This window comes from Chlorocebus sabaeus, chromosome 5 (assembly GCF_047675955.1).
Source record: "Chlorocebus sabaeus isolate Y175 chromosome 5, mChlSab1.0.hap1, whole genome shotgun sequence".
Classification (NCBI taxonomy): Eukaryota; Metazoa; Chordata; class Mammalia; order Primates; family Cercopithecidae; genus Chlorocebus; species Chlorocebus sabaeus.
In genome coordinates, this window is record NC_132908.1 from 2,275,374 (window position 1) to 2,291,504 (window position 16,131).

Consider the following 16,131-nt stretch of genomic DNA (forward strand, 5'->3'; position numbering starts at 1 on the left):
TAGCTCGGTGTGGTGGCGGGCGCCTGTAGTCCCAGCTACTTGGGAGGCAGAGGCAGGAGAATCGCTTGCACCAGGGAGGCAAGATTGCAGTGAGTCAAGATTGCGCCACTGTGCTCCAGCCTGGGAGACAAAGCAAGACTCCTAAATAAATAACTAAAAAGGGAGCTGATGAAGAGTTATTTCTGGGAAATGGCAAATGCCCACAGGTGACCCTGGTACCAGCAGCTTCTCTCCCACCAGACCTGTGCTTCACACACAGCCCCACCTGCTCTTCTCTTGGCTGTAGACTAAGGGCCCGTCACCGGGCATTTATCTAACCGGCTTTTTCCTTTGTGTTCTGGGCCTGTTCCTTCACCTCAGAGTATTATCTGCGTGTGCTCCCTTCTGGGAAAAGCGACATCCCACATTTGTGTGATTGATATGTGAAAGAAAAGCCTCATGTATAGATTGTGGGCGAGTGATTGAGCCCCGTGACCCCTCTCGCGTGTGACCCACAGACTGTGACTGTGTCCCCTCAGCCTTTATTTTCTGGACGGTCACAACGTATTCAGTGTGTCCTTGAGACAGCCACCCAGCCCTTGGGGTGGTCCCTGCGTGTCCTGGGGCGGGCAACTTCCTGAGGGTGCAGTGCTGGGAACAGAGACTCCTTCAAGCCTGGCCACCTTCCCTCCTGTGCCGGCTGCTTCTAGGAGATGCTGTGGGACGATGCCCGGCTCTGCGGAGGCTACCATGCCCTAAGGAGCAGAGCCTCCAGGAGGCCCCCAGGCTGCGCTGGACGCTAAAACCCCAGCACCTAATCACAGTCAGCAGCTTCCCTCCACCGACAGTGATCTGCATGGTCCATTCCCGGCGGCCTGGGGGCCTCGCTACAGTTCAACCTGGCTTCCTGCTTCCTCCCCAGGGGAGATTAGTGTCATGTGTAAACATGGACAAGTCACTGGGTCCTCTCTCCAGGGAGTGTCTGGAGAAATTCAACCCCCCAGCTCAGCTGCAGCCCTTCCTGGGTCAGCTCTCCACCCAGAGACCCGGGAGCTTGCCCACAGACTGCCTGGCCCGCTCCAGCTCTGGGAGGGTGAACTCCAGAGTGCAGACGTGAAGACGCGCATGCTGATCCTGGGCATGAGGGCCGGGCTGCACTCGTCCGTTCTGTGCATACTGCCTTGAATTTTTCATATCCATCATAGAAAAAAGTGATTAAAAATAAAGGATGAGATAAACTTGGAGAGAGAGGATGCAAGCTGGACCCTGCTTGCCTGTCCCATCCCTGCCTGGTGGCGAGGCAGCCACACCCCTCATCGCCCCTCCTCTGCAGTGGGCGGCTGCAGGTGGGCGAAGCTCAGGAAGACCTGTTCCAGCGAGATCTGGCTCACAGAGTAGTCGTCCACACTGTACTTTTCCTTGGCTTTCTCCAGAATACCGAAAACCTTTGGGGAGCAGAAAAGTCACTGGTAGGAGAGAACAGGGCCCAGGCTCCTCTGCGGAACCTGGGAGTCCCCTGGCAAGAGGGGCTGGTGAGGCCTTCACAATTCTACCCCTGCCCAGCCCCACCCCAGAGTCCCAGAGAGGGCAGCCCTGCGAGGGCACCGTGCTCACCCCAGAGTCCCAGAGAGGGCAGCCCTGCAAGGGCACCGTGCTCCCAAGGAGAGGACACTGGCTAAGAAGGAGCCATCAGGGACAGGGCCCAGCCTCCTCCTCACGCTGTTCCCAGCTCAGAGTACAACCTTGAGCCAGCGATGTTCCCTTTCTGAGCCAGTTCTTTTTTTTCCCCCCATAATTAATTTTTTTAGAGAGAGAGTCTTGCTCTGTAGCCCAGGCTAGAGTGCAGTGGCACAGTCATAGCTCACTGCAGTCTCGAACTCCCAGGCTCAAGCGATCCTCCCACCTTAGCCTCCTGAGTAGCTGGGACTACTGGCATGCACCATGATACCTGGCTAATTTTTATTTTATTATTTTTATTTTTATTTATTTATTTTTTTTGAGATGGAGTCTCGCTCTGTCGCCCAGGCTGGAGTGCAGTGGCCGGATCTCGGCTCACTGTAAGCTCTGCCTCCCGGGTTTACGCCATTCTCCTGCCTCAGCCTCCCGAGTAGCTGGGGCTATAGGCGCCCACGACCTCGCCCGGCTAGTTTTTTGTATTTTTTAGTAGAGACCGGGTTTCACCGTGTTAGCCAGGATGGTCTGGATCTCCTGACCTCGTGATCCGCCCGTCTCGGCCTCCCAAAGTGCTGGGATTACAGGCTTGAGTCACTGCACCCGGCCTAATTTTTAAATTTTTTGTAGAGACGGGGTCTATGTTGCCCAGGCTGGTCTAGAACTCCCAGGCTTAAGCAATCCTCCCGCATCAGCCTCCCAAAGTGCTGAGATTATGGTGTGAGTCACCATCCCTGGCCCTTTTCCTACTGCACACTGAATTCCTTTTACCACTGATATTTTGGATATAAAACCCCCAGACCAGCACGTATCAGCGTGAGTGTTAGGGGAGAAATGGAAACTGACTCCTCTGTGGGAAGAGTCTGCAATGACCACAGAGGGAGAGACCCCTGGAGGGACCTCCCCCAGCCCCGTGAGTGCCCAGTGGGGCCCCAGGGACTGCCTTACCTTCGCCCAGCTGAGGTCGCGGCCTGGCAGGTGGTAATGGACCATGCCTTGGTGCTCATCTTCCAGGATGCTGCCTACACAATGGAGAGACGGTGTTGCTGTGAGGGCCGGGCTGGAGGATCGGAGAGTGCTTGGGTGCTCAGCACTGGAGTCCTTGTCCCAGGGATTGGGGAGATGGGACTTGGCAGGGGCGAGGCACAGACACTCCACACAGCAGATGGGAGAGGCCTAGGCAGGGGCCCAGGGCCCACCCAGTGGGGGCTGCCGGGGCCGGCACACACCTGGAAAGGTCAGGTCCACAAAGGCCTTGAAATCCTCCAGCGCCTCCTGCTGCCCTTCGCTCTGCACCTTGGCCCGCAGGGAGTAGCCGCTGCCAAACTTGCTCTTGAGGTGCTGGGGGCTGCCCAGGCACTTGAACTGCCCCTGCACCATGATGGCCAGCCGGGTGCACAGGGCCTCACACTCCTCCATGCTGGGGAGAGGGTGGGGCCTCAGACAGGGCTGGGGGTGCCAAAGGCTTGTGCAGACAGGAAAGCGTTGGTCCCCCAATCAGGCAGTTCCTGATACGTGCAGACACTGCACCAGATGCTCATGTGTCTCCTGGCCACCTGGCTCCCCCACGGCCCACCCGGTGCTGAAACTTCCAGTGACCCACGGACCCAGGCCCTACCTGTGGGAGGTGATGACGATGGCCTTGCCAGACTCTCGGGCTCGTGCCACGGTGTCCCAAAGGAGGCGCCGGGCCACAGGGTCCATGCCAGTGGACGGCTCGTCCAGGAAGATGACAGCAGGCTCTCCGATTAGGGCGATGCCAGTGCTCAGCTTCCGCTTGTTACCACCACTAGGGGCAGGAGGGTGCCGGGTGGGGGAATAAGGCTGAGAGTTAGCATTGGCTCCCGTGTCCCATTGGAGGCCCATGTCCCAGCAGAGGCCCACACCCAGCAATTGCAGAACAGCCCTGGTGAAGAGGAAGGAGCTGTGTGTGCACCTGGAGAGCCCACCGCATAGAGCTAGAGGCCCCAGAGAAGGCTGTTCCCAGGGGCCCAGTGCACGCACCTACACAGGAACACATGTGCCCATACCTAAGTGGGACCACCTACACAGGAACACAGTGGCCCTGGCATCTCTCGCTGCTGGCTTTGTCCCTAGGTGCCAGGCACTGTCAGGGCAGTCCCTCTCCTACCTGGAGCTACCTGGGTCACACCCCCAAATCCCAGCTCCATCCTGGAGCCACAAGTGGGAGCTCTGGCTGCTGACCTAAGCAGTCACTCCCAGCTCTATGCTATAGGGACCCTGATTCTGACTCCAGTCTGGGAAGGGCCAGGGCTCTTCTGGTTGCAGGGGCCGGGCTTGGGAGGTGCACCTGTACGTCCTGACCAGCTTGTTGGCGTGTGGCTCCAGCAGCAGGCCCCGCAGAGTGTTCTCCACACAGGCCCCGATGTGGCGCTCAGGGATGCCCCGGAGCCGAGCGTACATGACCAGCATCTCCCGGCCAGTCATGTGGTCCAGCAAGGCATCAAACTGTGGGCAGTAGCCGATCCGCTGCCGCACCTGGGGTCAGAGCATAGCCGGGGAGGGAGGTGGGTTGGAGGGAAGCCTCCTTCCTCCAGAGGGTCACAGGGACTACCCTTGAGGTGCCCATCCCTACACCTGTCTGTGGTCCCTGCCAGTGTGTGTACACGGGGGGCGCTGGAGCTGTGGACAGGCCCCGGTGGCTGCCCACAGTGGAAGCTCTTGGAACAGGGACACAGGAAGGATATGGCTGGTGTAGGGAGGCTTCCAGACCTGCTCTCAGAGCCTGGTCCAGGACAGGCAGCCATGGGATTAGGTGGTGCAAGAATGGCCTTTACATAGAGGCAGACTCAGGGCTGGCCACCCACTCGTTCACGCGTGGGACGTCTAATGTGCTAGGACTCTTTCTTCTCCCTCTAAGAAGAAAGATTTATGGGCACCACCTTTGGGGTGAGCACTGCTTGGTCAGATGGTGCAGCAGCTGTTCTCTGTGCAAGTGACCATGTCCAGCAGACACTGTAAGCCCTGGAACACTCTATGGGGAAGTCTGCAGCCTAGGATAAGGCTTTCCTCCCGAGAGGGCCTGCACGTACTCTGGCCCAGGGCCTCTGCTGTCCAGGCACCCCTGGCGTGAGCTCAGGAGAGGACTCCGTGGCCACTTCTCAGGCCCAGGCCCTGCCTTCCATTTCCCCTGCTCTGCTCGGCACGCTCGACTTCCCATGCAGGACCCAGGCAGAGGTGCAGGAGGGCTGCCTCTGGTCCTTCTGCGGGGGAGCTGGTAGGGTTCAGCTCAACATGGGAAAACTGTTGGTGGGCCCAGGGCCTTCCGTCCCTTCACTCATCAAGGCCTCTAAACCCACACCTGAGCTGCCTGGACACAGAATGGCCTCTGCGCAGAGGTGGCTGTCAGTGCTGAGTGCACCTCTCCAGGCTCATGGATGTTGGCACCCATCTCTCTCCCCTCCCATCGTCTGCTAGTTCTGGCGAAGCTTAGCTTTAGTTCATTACCTTGTCTCGCTGTCCAGAGGCACGTGCTGGGCCCATTTCAAGCCACAGATGCAGCAGCTGTCTGCAGACAGCATCCCTCCGTCCCTGCCTCCAGGGTGCCCCCTCCAGCCATGCCTGCCTCACCCCTTTGGAACCTCCTGGCTGCACCCACCTTTCCGACATCAGAGCTGATTCTGTGACCCCCAACAAAGGCATCCCCAGAAGTGGGGCTCTCCTCCCCAGTCAGCATTTTGAAAGTTGTGGTCTTCCCGGCTCCATTGAAGCCCAGCAGGCCAAAGCACTCCCCTTTCTGCACCGCGAGGGAGATCCTGTCCACGGCCAGGAGGGGCGCCCGCTGCTCGTACACCTGCAGGCACCCAACGGAAAACATGGAATGCAGAGGCCTGGACGCAGAGCAGAGCAGCCTGAGCCTCAGCGCCGCAAGCTTCCAGGGGCAGGGTTGGACCCTGGGGACAGCCAGGTAGCCAGCTGGCAGGAAGGACTCCATCCCAAATTGCAAGGGTACCTTGGAGAGCTCCTTGATAATCAGAGGTGTGTGGAGCAGGGAGTCTGGACTGGGGGCCAGGATGCGGGTCCTCTCATCCGCCACATCTTGGTCCTCAGGAAGCACAGGCATCCGGGTGTATAATTCTGTCTGATTGACCAGGACAGAGACCGCGTGCATGAACCCAGCCGTAGGGTGGCTCCCGTGGAGAAGGGAGGGGCGGGGGTGGATGTGGGAGGTCTGGCGGGACTAAGGCCTTTGTCCCAATCCTAGGCCCCACAGGTGCAACTCAGACCTTTTACCAGAAGACACAGCGGTCTTACGGGGCTGAACTAGCATCCAGGAGACATAAACTATCTGAGGAAAAAGAACTGTGTGGGACTCATGGAGAAAAATCATAAATCTCTGCTGGGGAATATAAAATAAGATTTTAAAACAATTTTAATTTTTTTTTTTTTTTTGAGACAGAATCTCTCTCACTCTGTTGCCCAGGCTGGAGTGCAGTGGCGTGATCTTAGCTCACTGCAAACTCCGCCTCCTGGGTTCAAGTTATTCTCCTGCTTCAGTCTCCCGAGTAGCTGGGATTATAGGCGCGCACCACCACGTCCAGCTAATTTTTGTATTTTTAGTAGAGATGGAGTTTCATCGTGTTGGCCAGGCTGGTCTAGAACTCCTGACCTTTGGTGATCCGTCCACCTCAGCCTCCCAAAGTGCTGGGATTACAGGCATGAGCCACCATGCCTAGCCTTAAAGTAAGATTTTTGTTTTCAGATTTAGAGATGGGAGTCTTGCTTTGTCACCCAGGCTGGAATTCAGTGGTACAATCATAGCTCACTGCAGCCCAGACCTCCCAGGCTTAAGCCTCTTCTCTCAGCCTCCCTAGTAGCTGGGATTACAGGTGTGTACCATCATGCCCGGCTAATTTTTAAAACTTTTTAGAAGAGATAGGGTCTCACTATGTTGCCCACACAGGTCTTGAACTCTTGGTTTCAGGTGATCTACCTACCTCTGCTTTCTAAAGTGCTGGGATTACAGGTGTGAGTCACATGCCTCGCCAAAGATTTTAACACATGGAGACAGTTTCCTTTTTAGAGAAGTCTGACTATTTTAAAGAAGTGAATTCCCCCTCGGCTAAGCTGTATGTGCAATGCAATGTCAACACATTTGCTTTTGTTTGTTTGAGGGAGGGGATGGAGACCTGAAATAATGAACGTTTTCAATAAACACGTGGAGCACCCTCAGCCCCATGACCCCTCCTCTGGCACTGGGTGTCCCTGGGCACCACCTCTGCTCAGCAGGATGGCCCTGAGTCCCCAGGCTGACTCTTTGGCAGGGGCTCAGAACTCGACAGCCCTCGTGAGTGGCAAGGGCTGTGCCCTACCCTGGCTGTAACTGCTGGCTGGTGCTGAGGCCATATAGTGGGAGGCCATCTGGTGCAGGAGCTGCTTGGTGGAGAAGGAGATGGAAGCCGCCCCGGGTTGTGCTGGGCCCAAGCAGAGGCGTGGGGAGCATCCCACCAGTGTCCTGGGCTCCCGGAGCCGCTCACCAGTGTCCGCCTCCTCCGGAAGGCGCAAAGGATGCCCCTGAGTCTCTGCAGCAGGTTGTTTTCGATGAGGAAGAGCAGGATGAGGTAGGTGCACCCTGAGGCAGCCATGGAGGCCACGAACCTGCCGACCCCCGGGGTGCTCCACGCATAGAAGTTCTCCTGGTACTGGATGTCTGTGGGGCGAGAGAGTCACTGTGCCCTGAGGCCTGGGGCGCCCTCCTCCCCTCCCAGGTTCCCAGCCCCCACTCCCCTCCCCAGGCTCCTCAAGGTGCCTGTAACAGTGTCTCCTCCATGGGGAGATGTGAAGGCCAGTAGGTCATGGCTGCCTCTCCACAGCTCAGAGAGAGGCCAGGCACGTAACAATCCAATGCACTCCTATGAGCGACATGGCAGGCCCAGGGCAGTGACAGCTTGCCCGGGAAGCACAGGCTCTGTGGGAACCCCGGGCTGCCTCCTGGCCAGGACGGAGACCGTTACAAGCACAGAGGGGTGTGTGGGAGGCTGAGGGGGCCCCACAGGACAGGTCCAAGTTCTGTCCCCCTGGACCTGGGGTTGCGATCTTGCTTAGAAACAGGGTCTTTGAATATGTGATTAGTAAGGATCTTAAGGTGAGACACTGGATCAGCGTGGGCCTTAAACCCAACAGCAAGTGTCCTTTTAAGAGAAAGGCAGAAGGAGATTTGAGACAGGAGACAGGAGCCGCCATGCGAGGATGGAGGCGGTGGTGGTGAGGGGGTGCGGCCAGGAGCCCAGGATGCGTGCAGCCACCAGAGGCTGGGAGAGGCAGGAAGGGTCCTCCCCCGAGCCGTGGGGGATTCACTGCTGGTGCTAAGTGCTGGTCTGTGGTTCCTTGTTACAGATGCCCAGACACTGAGTCAGGTGGGAGAATGGGAGCTCAGATACAGGGCCTGGGAGCAAGCAGGCACGAGGGGGCTGCTGTGGGAGGCGGGGCGAGGCAGTGCAGAGGAACGCACCAGCCCCAGGCCACTCAGACGCAGAGGAGCCCCTGCCCTGGGAGGCCCCTCTTCAGTGGCCACGTCCTGAGGACGCGGGGGTGCTGCCCAGGGTCGGGGCTGGGACACTCACTATATTTCTTGCAGTAGTGGGCGGCGACCTCAGAGGAGGTGCAATACCTCTGCGTCTCATAGTTCTCATAGAAGCTGCTGACTGCCATCCCCAGACAGTGGTTGGGCAGCACCAGGAACACGTGATCCAGGGTTTTGGAAAGTTCTTCCAGTTTTACAGCTGCATTGGGGAGGTAAGATCAGTCTGTGCTGGAGGGCACACCACACCCACCTCTAGGACAGGCCTGGTCAGGGTGGGCACAGGGCCTTGTCCGTGCTGTGCGGAGTGAAGGGGCACCTCCCAGGGACACCCCTGCCGGCTCTGCACAGGGCAAGGATACCGCAGACGCCTGCCCACCAGTCGTGGCTAGCCGGGCAGGGCCAGCTGGGGCAGAGGGGCTGGTGAGCATGAGCTAGGCCCACTGCCTGAGTCCTGCCTCGGCTGTGGCGGGTGCCTCCCTGTCTGGGCACAGCGGCTCCATGGATGGCCATGGGGGCTGGGGGTGGTCTCCAGGCGCCCACCTGGGATGCGCATGATGGTGACCATCAGGAAGGTGGCAATGCCCGACAGGATGTTGAAGATGGTCAGCCTTGTGTAGGCGGTGGCCGCCCCCGAGAAGAAGAAGTTCATCAGGTACATGAGGGGGATGATGGCCCAGCCGTAGAGAAGGAGCAGCAGCAGGGTGTCGGCCACGTGGCCGTCCCGCGTGAAGGCACGCACGTCGAAGGCCTTGAACACCACCTGCGGTGGCACAGGGAGGCACTGCCATGCATGCCAAGTTGAGAGCAGCTCACGGGTGGGGAAAGGGTGAGAGGAGCATTTGGAGGTCCTCAGACCCCTCCTGGTCAGCTGGCCCATGCCCATCAGCCCCACAGGCCATGTCTGGCCCCCGTGGTGGCTTTCAGCCCCAGGCCCTCTCTGTCCCAGTTTCCCCTTGTCCCCTTGCATTGGGAGCTGTAACCAGGGTGGCTGCTCTGGGCGCTGCCCATGTATGGAGGGCAAAGGCTGAGGGTGCAGGGAGGAGGCGAGGTGGCAGCCGCCAGGGGATTCCAGCCGTGCTCCCTGAGTTGGGCTGAGCTGCCGCCCTAGGCTGCCCAGCTGGTTCTGGTTCTGCAAGGGGGTCCCAGGCAAACCCCCTGCGGTCTACAGGGGAACGGACCCAGCACCCTCCGGCGCTCACCAGCAGCAGCAGACTGGGGATGAGGAAGGAGATAAGGTCCCACAGCAGAGCAGAGAGCCAGAAAGTGGCCACGTGGACTCCGCTCACAAACTGCACATGCTTGGCCTGCACGGCCCTCTCGCTGACCGCCAGGATGGAGAACGTGCTGGCCAAGAATGCCATGGCGAAGAGCAGGTTGAGGGCAATGTCGAATCCCTTCCGGCCCCTGCGGGGGACAGGGAAGGTCAGGGATGGAGCACAGCATGCCTGGGTGGCAGGAAAGGTCGGGTTTTCAGTTATGACTGCCCAAGGCATGCAGGGCAGCAGCCCAACCAATAAAGGGGCTTATGGGAGAGCACGAGCACCACGGTTCCATACCAGGAACATCTGCCCCCACCGGAGAACGGCTCCTCTGGACCTCTTATGCTGATCATGTGACGATGGCAGTGTCACTCTCCTCATCACCCGCCCCCCGCCCAGCTCTCAGCCCCATGGCTGCCTGCGACCCTGCCCAGGTATGGAGGTCCTGAACCCCGCTGCATCCCCCTGGAGTGTGGCAAAGGGAAAGCCTCTCCGGGCCTCTGCGTATTATTCTAGGATCCTGAGTTGACAGCAAGGAGAGCAGATCGAGGGCTGCTGCTTTTCTGCTCTCAGGGCAGGGATGGAGCTAGAAGCTGGGATGCAGCCATCGCCAGGCCTAGGCCTAGCCTGGAATGTGGGTGGAGACGACACTGCCCTGAGGAGGAGTGGCTATCCTGAAATTAACAGAATTTTTGGCCTCCTCTGGGTGGCCCCCAGAGCTCTGGGGCTCTGTGCCTGGGACGGGGGTAGCCCTGCCCACACAATGGCATGGCAGGCTCCTGACGTGTGGCCATCTGAGGGGCAGGGACAGCAGTTCTTGCCAAGTCCTGCTCTGCTCACCCTCCATCACCTCAGCTCATGTGCCCAGTGGGTCACGCTGTTGGAGAGAGCAGTGAGGAGTGAGGACAGTGGCTGGCAGGAGCCAGGTAGATTTTGGAGAAGGCAGGGCTGCCTGCCGAGCCTCCATAGGTCCCCGTCAGGACTGCAGCGCATGGGACGGCCCACAGCTGATCTGCTGTCACAGGGAGTGGGGGCTGTGGACGGTGGAGGAAGATGTGGCAGGGGTTTCCTACCAGACCCAGGGGCTTTGGGAGAGTAGACACAATGCTCTATCTATGGGCCTGTGGCAGTGCCCAGGGCAGTCAGTCCTGGGGGCCCTGGCCAGGATGGATGGGGACGGGCAGCGCACATACTCATTGAACTGGTCCTTGGCAGCCTGCAGGGCGCTCCGGGGCTGGGGGAAGTTGGAGACCACAATGGAGGCATGAGGCCCACACAGCAGCTTGAACAGAAGGTTGTCCACGACGGCCAGGGCAGTGGCTGGGGAGTGGTACGCCTGGTTGTTGAACAAGGCGGTAACGACCGTGCGTTCTCCCACGTCTCTGAAGGACGCTGCCACAAGGCACCGCTCATTAAAGCCGCCCCCCTCCACAGAGGCCCTGAAGATCAAGAACTCCTCCAGGTCACCTGGGGAGCAATGGCAGAGTCAGAGGACACAGGAGGAGGTGACACCTGGGTACCCGCTGCCATCTGAACATGGCTAATCAGGGACCCAATGCAGTGGTGCCAGCATCCTCTGAGCTGCCCGCCCTGTCACTCTCCTCCTAAGGAGAGCCTAATTTCTGCCAGGGTTTTGTCATCATTCAGTATGTGGAACTGTGAATGCTGGTCAGGAACCAGGAAGGCAGCTACAAAATAAGAAAACCTTCCAGTAGGTTCCATTAACCAGAGCATGGTCCCTGTTCTGAGCCTGGGGCAGTATCCAACTGTGACTACCAAGACTCTTTTTTTTTTTTTCTTTCGAGACAGTCTTGCTCTGTCGCCCAGGCTGGAGTGCAGTGGCCGGATCTCAGCTCACTGCAAGCTCCGCCTCCTGGGTTCACGCCATTCTCCTGCCTCAGACTCCTGAATAGCTAGGACTACAGGCACCCGCCACCTCGCCCGGCTAGTTTTTTGTATTTTTTAGTAGAGACGGAGTTTCACCGTGTTAGCCAGGATGGTCTCGATCTCCTGACCTCGTGATCCGCCTGTCTTGGCCTCCCAAAGTGCTGGGATTACAGGCTTAAGCCACCGTGCCCGGCCACTAATTTTTTATGTTTAGTAGAGCAGAGTTTTGCCATGTTGACCAGGCTGGTCTCGAACTCCTGACCTCAAGTGATCTACCTGCCTCGGCCTCCCAAAGTGCTGGGATGACAGGTGTGAGCCACCGCGCCTGGTCAAGACTTGTGAGTTTTAAGATGATGGAAGAAAACACCCTGTCACATGAAGGCACACTGTCGCCAGCATCGTCACACAGCAAAGGTAACTTGAAGTCACTATGTTTCTGTATTTTGCCCGTGAATGATGCTAAAAGACACCTTCAGTAAAGAGACGCCTGACAAAGCCTGGCCCCAGTATGCCAGTGTCTCTGGCACCCCCAGTGACTCAGTGCCATGATCTGCCACGCAGGGGACATCGGCAATGTTTCCAGGCATGTTTGATGGTCACGATGGGGTGGGGCAAGGTCAGGGATGCTGCTGAACTTCCCTCAGCATATTCAGAACAGCCAAGAACCATCCTCCCCAGATGTCGACCCTGCTGCAGTCTGGAAGGTGAACTCTGGCCGCACGACTGGCCCCCGATCCCATCTCGCCCCCGGGATGCCCCTTACCGAGCACCTCGCGGGGCTCCTGTCCCTCAGCCTGCAGTGCGTCTTTCAGATGCTCTGACAGCTGCTGACCCAGCTGGGAGGTCCCAGGAACCGAGAAGGGCACGATGGTTCTGCCGTACTCGCCCAAGGTCAGCCTCAGCATGGGGTCATCGAAGAGCTCCGAGGAGTAGTTGATGGCCAGGAGGGCCAGGGTGACGCAGGTCAGAGGTACTAGGATCTGTGCCGCCACCATTTTCCACTCGCGCCAGCTGTATGCGGCCTTCTTCAGGAACATGGCCCAGAACTGCTGGCAGTGCAGGGTGAGCTGTGGCAGAGGGGGACGCAGGTGACAACGGCACTGCTTGGGGGCCAGTGCCTGACCCCCACCCACCTGCGGCAGGTGCTGTCCTGTGTGATGCCAGCCTGGGGGCCTGGAGCTGAGGTTGCACTGGAGACTCCCGGAGCATTGAAATGGCTGTGGGGGGAGCTCAGCGCGCCATGTGGCAGGCTTGCCTGTGCAGACTCTGCAAGTCTCCATGGGGTCGCGCACGTTGGTACTGGGAGCCTCACAGTGGCCATGGAGGCAAGGTGGACACTATTTATTTTATTTTCTTGAGATAGGGTCACTCTGTCACCTGTGGTGGAGTGCAGTGGTATGATCTCAGCTCACTGCAACCTCTGCCTCCTGGGTTCAAGCGATTCTCCTGCCTCAGCCTCCCAAGTAGCTGGGATTACAGGCGCCCACCACTATGCCCAACTAATTTTTGTAGTTTTAGTAGAGATGGGGTTTTGTCATGTTGGCCTAGGCTGGTCTTGAACTACTGACCTCAAGTGATCTGCCTGCCTTGGCCTCCCAATGTGCTGTGATTACAGGTGTGAGCCACCACACCCGGCCCAGATACAGTTTCATTGTCTCAGGACAGTAGAGGACCAGCTGCCATCCCCTGCCCTCCCCCTGCCTCAAGGAGACACCACCATGCAGGTCACAGGAAACAGATGGCTGAGCCTCCCCACCAGCCTGACTGCCTTGTTCTCCAGCTTCTTCCCTTCCTGGTCCTCCAAGAAAGAGAGTGTCAGGGCTTTGAGATCAGGCTGACCAGGGACCAGACTGAGCTCTGTCACTCTGTCACATTTGACTTTGGCCCAGGCCTCGGTTTCCCATCTGTGAACCAGGTGCAGCAACCCCCCTCCCCGTCGTTGGCTGCTGGAAAGCCTCCTCAACACAGAGCTGGGCACCCGGCAAGTTCCTGTTGAGCAGGGCGCTGGGCCTGAGGTAGAGCATGAGAAATGCTGACCCATGCAGTGTGAGCCGCTGCCCGCCCTCTGCGTGCCCTCTGCCCGGTGTGCTGACTCTCCCAGACCCTGTTTCCGCCCTCACAGACTCTCCTCTGCATCGGCTCATATGAGGTGTTTGGGGGCTGCTCGCCCTTCCCCCGCCGCCTGCCCACGCGCCTGGGCACTCACCCCAGTGTTGAGCTTGACAGCAGTATGCTCCTCTTCGATGAGGGCTCCGATGCCATCGGAGGGGTCCATGACCCCACAGAGGTTGCTGTCCACAGCCCAGTCGCTGGCACGCCTCTCGTGCTGGTACTGCAGGGCAGGCAGCTGGATGGCCTGGATGTCCATGCTGCTGTCTACCAGCTTCCCGACCCTGTGCCGACACACACGCGGACCCGTCAGGACCCAGCTCCCTGGGCAGGTGGAGGGAGGGGCTGTGTTGAGAGGCACTGAGGGGTGCAGTGTCGCCGCAGTCCTCGGCTTGCTCATGCACCTGCCTATGCGTTCCCTCACTCATCAGTGTCTCTGGCCACCATGCACAGCTAATTTTCGTATTTTTAGTAGAGAGAGGGTTTCACCATGTTGGCCTGGCTGGTCTCGAACTCCTGACCTCAAGTGATCCACCCACCTTGGCCTCTCAAAATGCTGGGATTACAGGCATGAACCACCACGCCTGGCAGAGGAGGTGATTTTTAAATATTACGTGAATTACGTCACACACACACACACACACACACACACACACCCCTTCCTAGAACTCCCCACCAATTAGGAAACACAACTGAGGCTGCAGCAGGCAGGAGGCATTCCCCGGCTGGCTAAGCAACCTCATCAGGCCACCCTTGGAGCTATGTGAGCCCTGCCCGCCCGCTTCCTACTCCTGTGTGCAGGCCTCTGTGAGGCCTAGGTACTCGCTCCTCTGGCCCTTGCCAGAGCCCTTCTCCCTCACTGGGGAGAGGGCTGACTGACTGGAGTCGGAGCTGGCTGACTCCAGGCCAGCCCGTGGTTTCTTTTTCCTATGTTCACGCTTCCTTCCTTCAACCAGGATTCGCGGAAAGTCAGTCAGTGCTCGCTCCTGTGCGGGACACAGGTCAGTGGGCAGTCCGTCCTTCCCTCTGCCGCCTCGCCTGGCCTGGTTTCCCTGGGTCTGTTGCTGGACATGTCGTCCCCTGGACAGATGTCCCCAGAGCATGCACCACCATGTCCTGCATGTATGATTACCTATTCTGTCGCCTCCTCTAGGTTGTGGGCTACCCAAGGAGGAAAACCTATCTCACGTTTTTTTCTTTTTATTTTGACACAGGGTTTTGCTCTGTCCCCCTGGCTGGAGTGCAGTGGTACAATCTCAGTTGACTGCAACCTCCACTTCTCAGGTTCAATTGATTCTCCTGCCTCAGCCTCCCAAGTAGCTGAGATTACAGGTGTGTGCCACCACGCCTGGCTAATTTTTGTAGTTTTAGTAGAGATGGTGGCCGGGCGTGGTGGCTCACGCCTATAATCCCAGCACAGATCCTCAGGAGGGTCACCTGAGGTAGGGAGATCCAGACCAGTGTGGCATCTCTGCTAAAAATACAAAAAAACTAGCCAGGCGTAATGATATGTGCCTGTAGTCCCAGCTACTGAGGCTGAGGCAGGAGAATCGCTTGAATCTGGGAGGTGGAGGCTGCAGTGAGCTGAGATTACACCACTGCACTCCAGCCTGGGCGACAGAGCGAGACACTGTCTCAAAAAAAAAAAAAAAAAAAAAGAGATGGGGTTTCACCATGTTGACCAGGCTGGTCTCAAACTCCTGGGCTCAAGCGATCACCTGCCTTGGCCTCCCAAAGTGCTGGGATGACAGGTGTGAGCCACCGCGCCCAGCCCCCATGCAGTTCTGAGAGTCTGGATGAGATAGTTCCCATCTTCATTAAGGACACAGGTATCCCCCAAGGATGATCTAAGCCCAAGAAAAGCTGGGCACGCCTCTGACACCGTGTGCTAGATGGTGGATCTGGAAGGGACCCCAGGGCCATGCAGACCCCTCATGTGTGCTGCTGTTTCCCATGAACACTAGTGCTGCTGACAGTCACAGTCTGCACTTGGGGCTCTGACGGCAGCCACTGCCCTGCCCCATCCTGGGCTGTTCCTCCAGCCTCACGTGGGCATTCGGGATCATAACCAAGGTGACTATTTATCACTGCACTTTTTAAAAGTCGTTGGCCGGGCGCAGTGACTCATGCCTGTAATCTCAGCACTTTGGGAGGCTGAGGCGGGCGGACTACTTGAGGTCAGGAGTTTGAGACCAGCCTGACCAACACGGAGAAAACCCATCTCTACTAAAAATACAAAATTTGCGGGGTGTAGTGGTGCATGCCTGTGATCCCAGCTACTCAGGAGACTGAGGCAGGAGAATCTCTTGAACCCAGGAGGCAGAGGTTGCACTGAGCCGAGATCGCACCATTGCACTCCAGCCTGGGCAACAGAGTGTGACTCTATCTCAAAAAAAAAAAAAAAAGAAAGAAAAGAAAAAAAAGAAAATCCTCTGCAGCACTGAGCCCAGTCCTAGGTGGACGGAAACACACATTACTGACCGAAGGAAGACTTCCTCCATGGTGGTGATGGATGCCCCAAAGCTGGCAATGCCCAGCTCTTTCTGCTTCTTCTCCAGTTTAGCAAAGAGACCTTCAAACCTGAAAAACAGACCCAGCATGATGAGTCACTTCTCAGTGACTTTCTAGATAATTTGTTCCTAAAGCATCACCCCCTCGGCCGGGCACAGTGGCTCACGCCTG

The 16,131-nt window shown here is 58.0% G+C and overlaps 1 protein-coding gene across 3 annotated transcripts in view; it reads right to left on the reverse strand.

The window, feature by feature from the left end:
* Positions 1 to 505: 505 nt before the first annotated feature.
* ABCA3 (ATP binding cassette subfamily A member 3) overlaps positions 506 to 16,131 on the reverse strand; it is a 64,293-nt gene continuing 48,667 nt past the window's right edge. For all 3 annotated transcript variants that reach the window (XM_037989973.2, XM_037989972.2, XM_037989971.2), the window contains 15 exons: positions 15,931 to 16,029; positions 13,547 to 13,733; positions 12,104 to 12,407; positions 10,647 to 10,920; positions 9,394 to 9,598; positions 8,735 to 8,954; positions 8,235 to 8,393; positions 7,149 to 7,321; positions 5,624 to 5,752; positions 5,270 to 5,464; positions 3,962 to 4,149; positions 3,269 to 3,439; positions 2,880 to 3,070; positions 2,599 to 2,672; positions 506 to 1,424 (listed from right to left, as the gene is read on the reverse strand). In XM_037989973.2, coding sequence (XP_037845901.1) covers positions 1,293 to 1,424; positions 2,599 to 2,672; positions 2,880 to 3,070; positions 3,269 to 3,439; positions 3,962 to 4,149; positions 5,270 to 5,464; positions 5,624 to 5,752; positions 7,149 to 7,321; positions 8,235 to 8,393; positions 8,735 to 8,954; positions 9,394 to 9,598; positions 10,647 to 10,920; positions 12,104 to 12,407; positions 13,547 to 13,733; positions 15,931 to 16,029 — 2,701 coding nt within the window. In that variant the 3' untranslated portion in view covers positions 506 to 1,292. The remainder of the gene's footprint in view (positions 1,425 to 2,598; positions 2,673 to 2,879; positions 3,071 to 3,268; positions 3,440 to 3,961; positions 4,150 to 5,269; positions 5,465 to 5,623; positions 5,753 to 7,148; positions 7,322 to 8,234; positions 8,394 to 8,734; positions 8,955 to 9,393; positions 9,599 to 10,646; positions 10,921 to 12,103; positions 12,408 to 13,546; positions 13,734 to 15,930; positions 16,030 to 16,131) is intronic.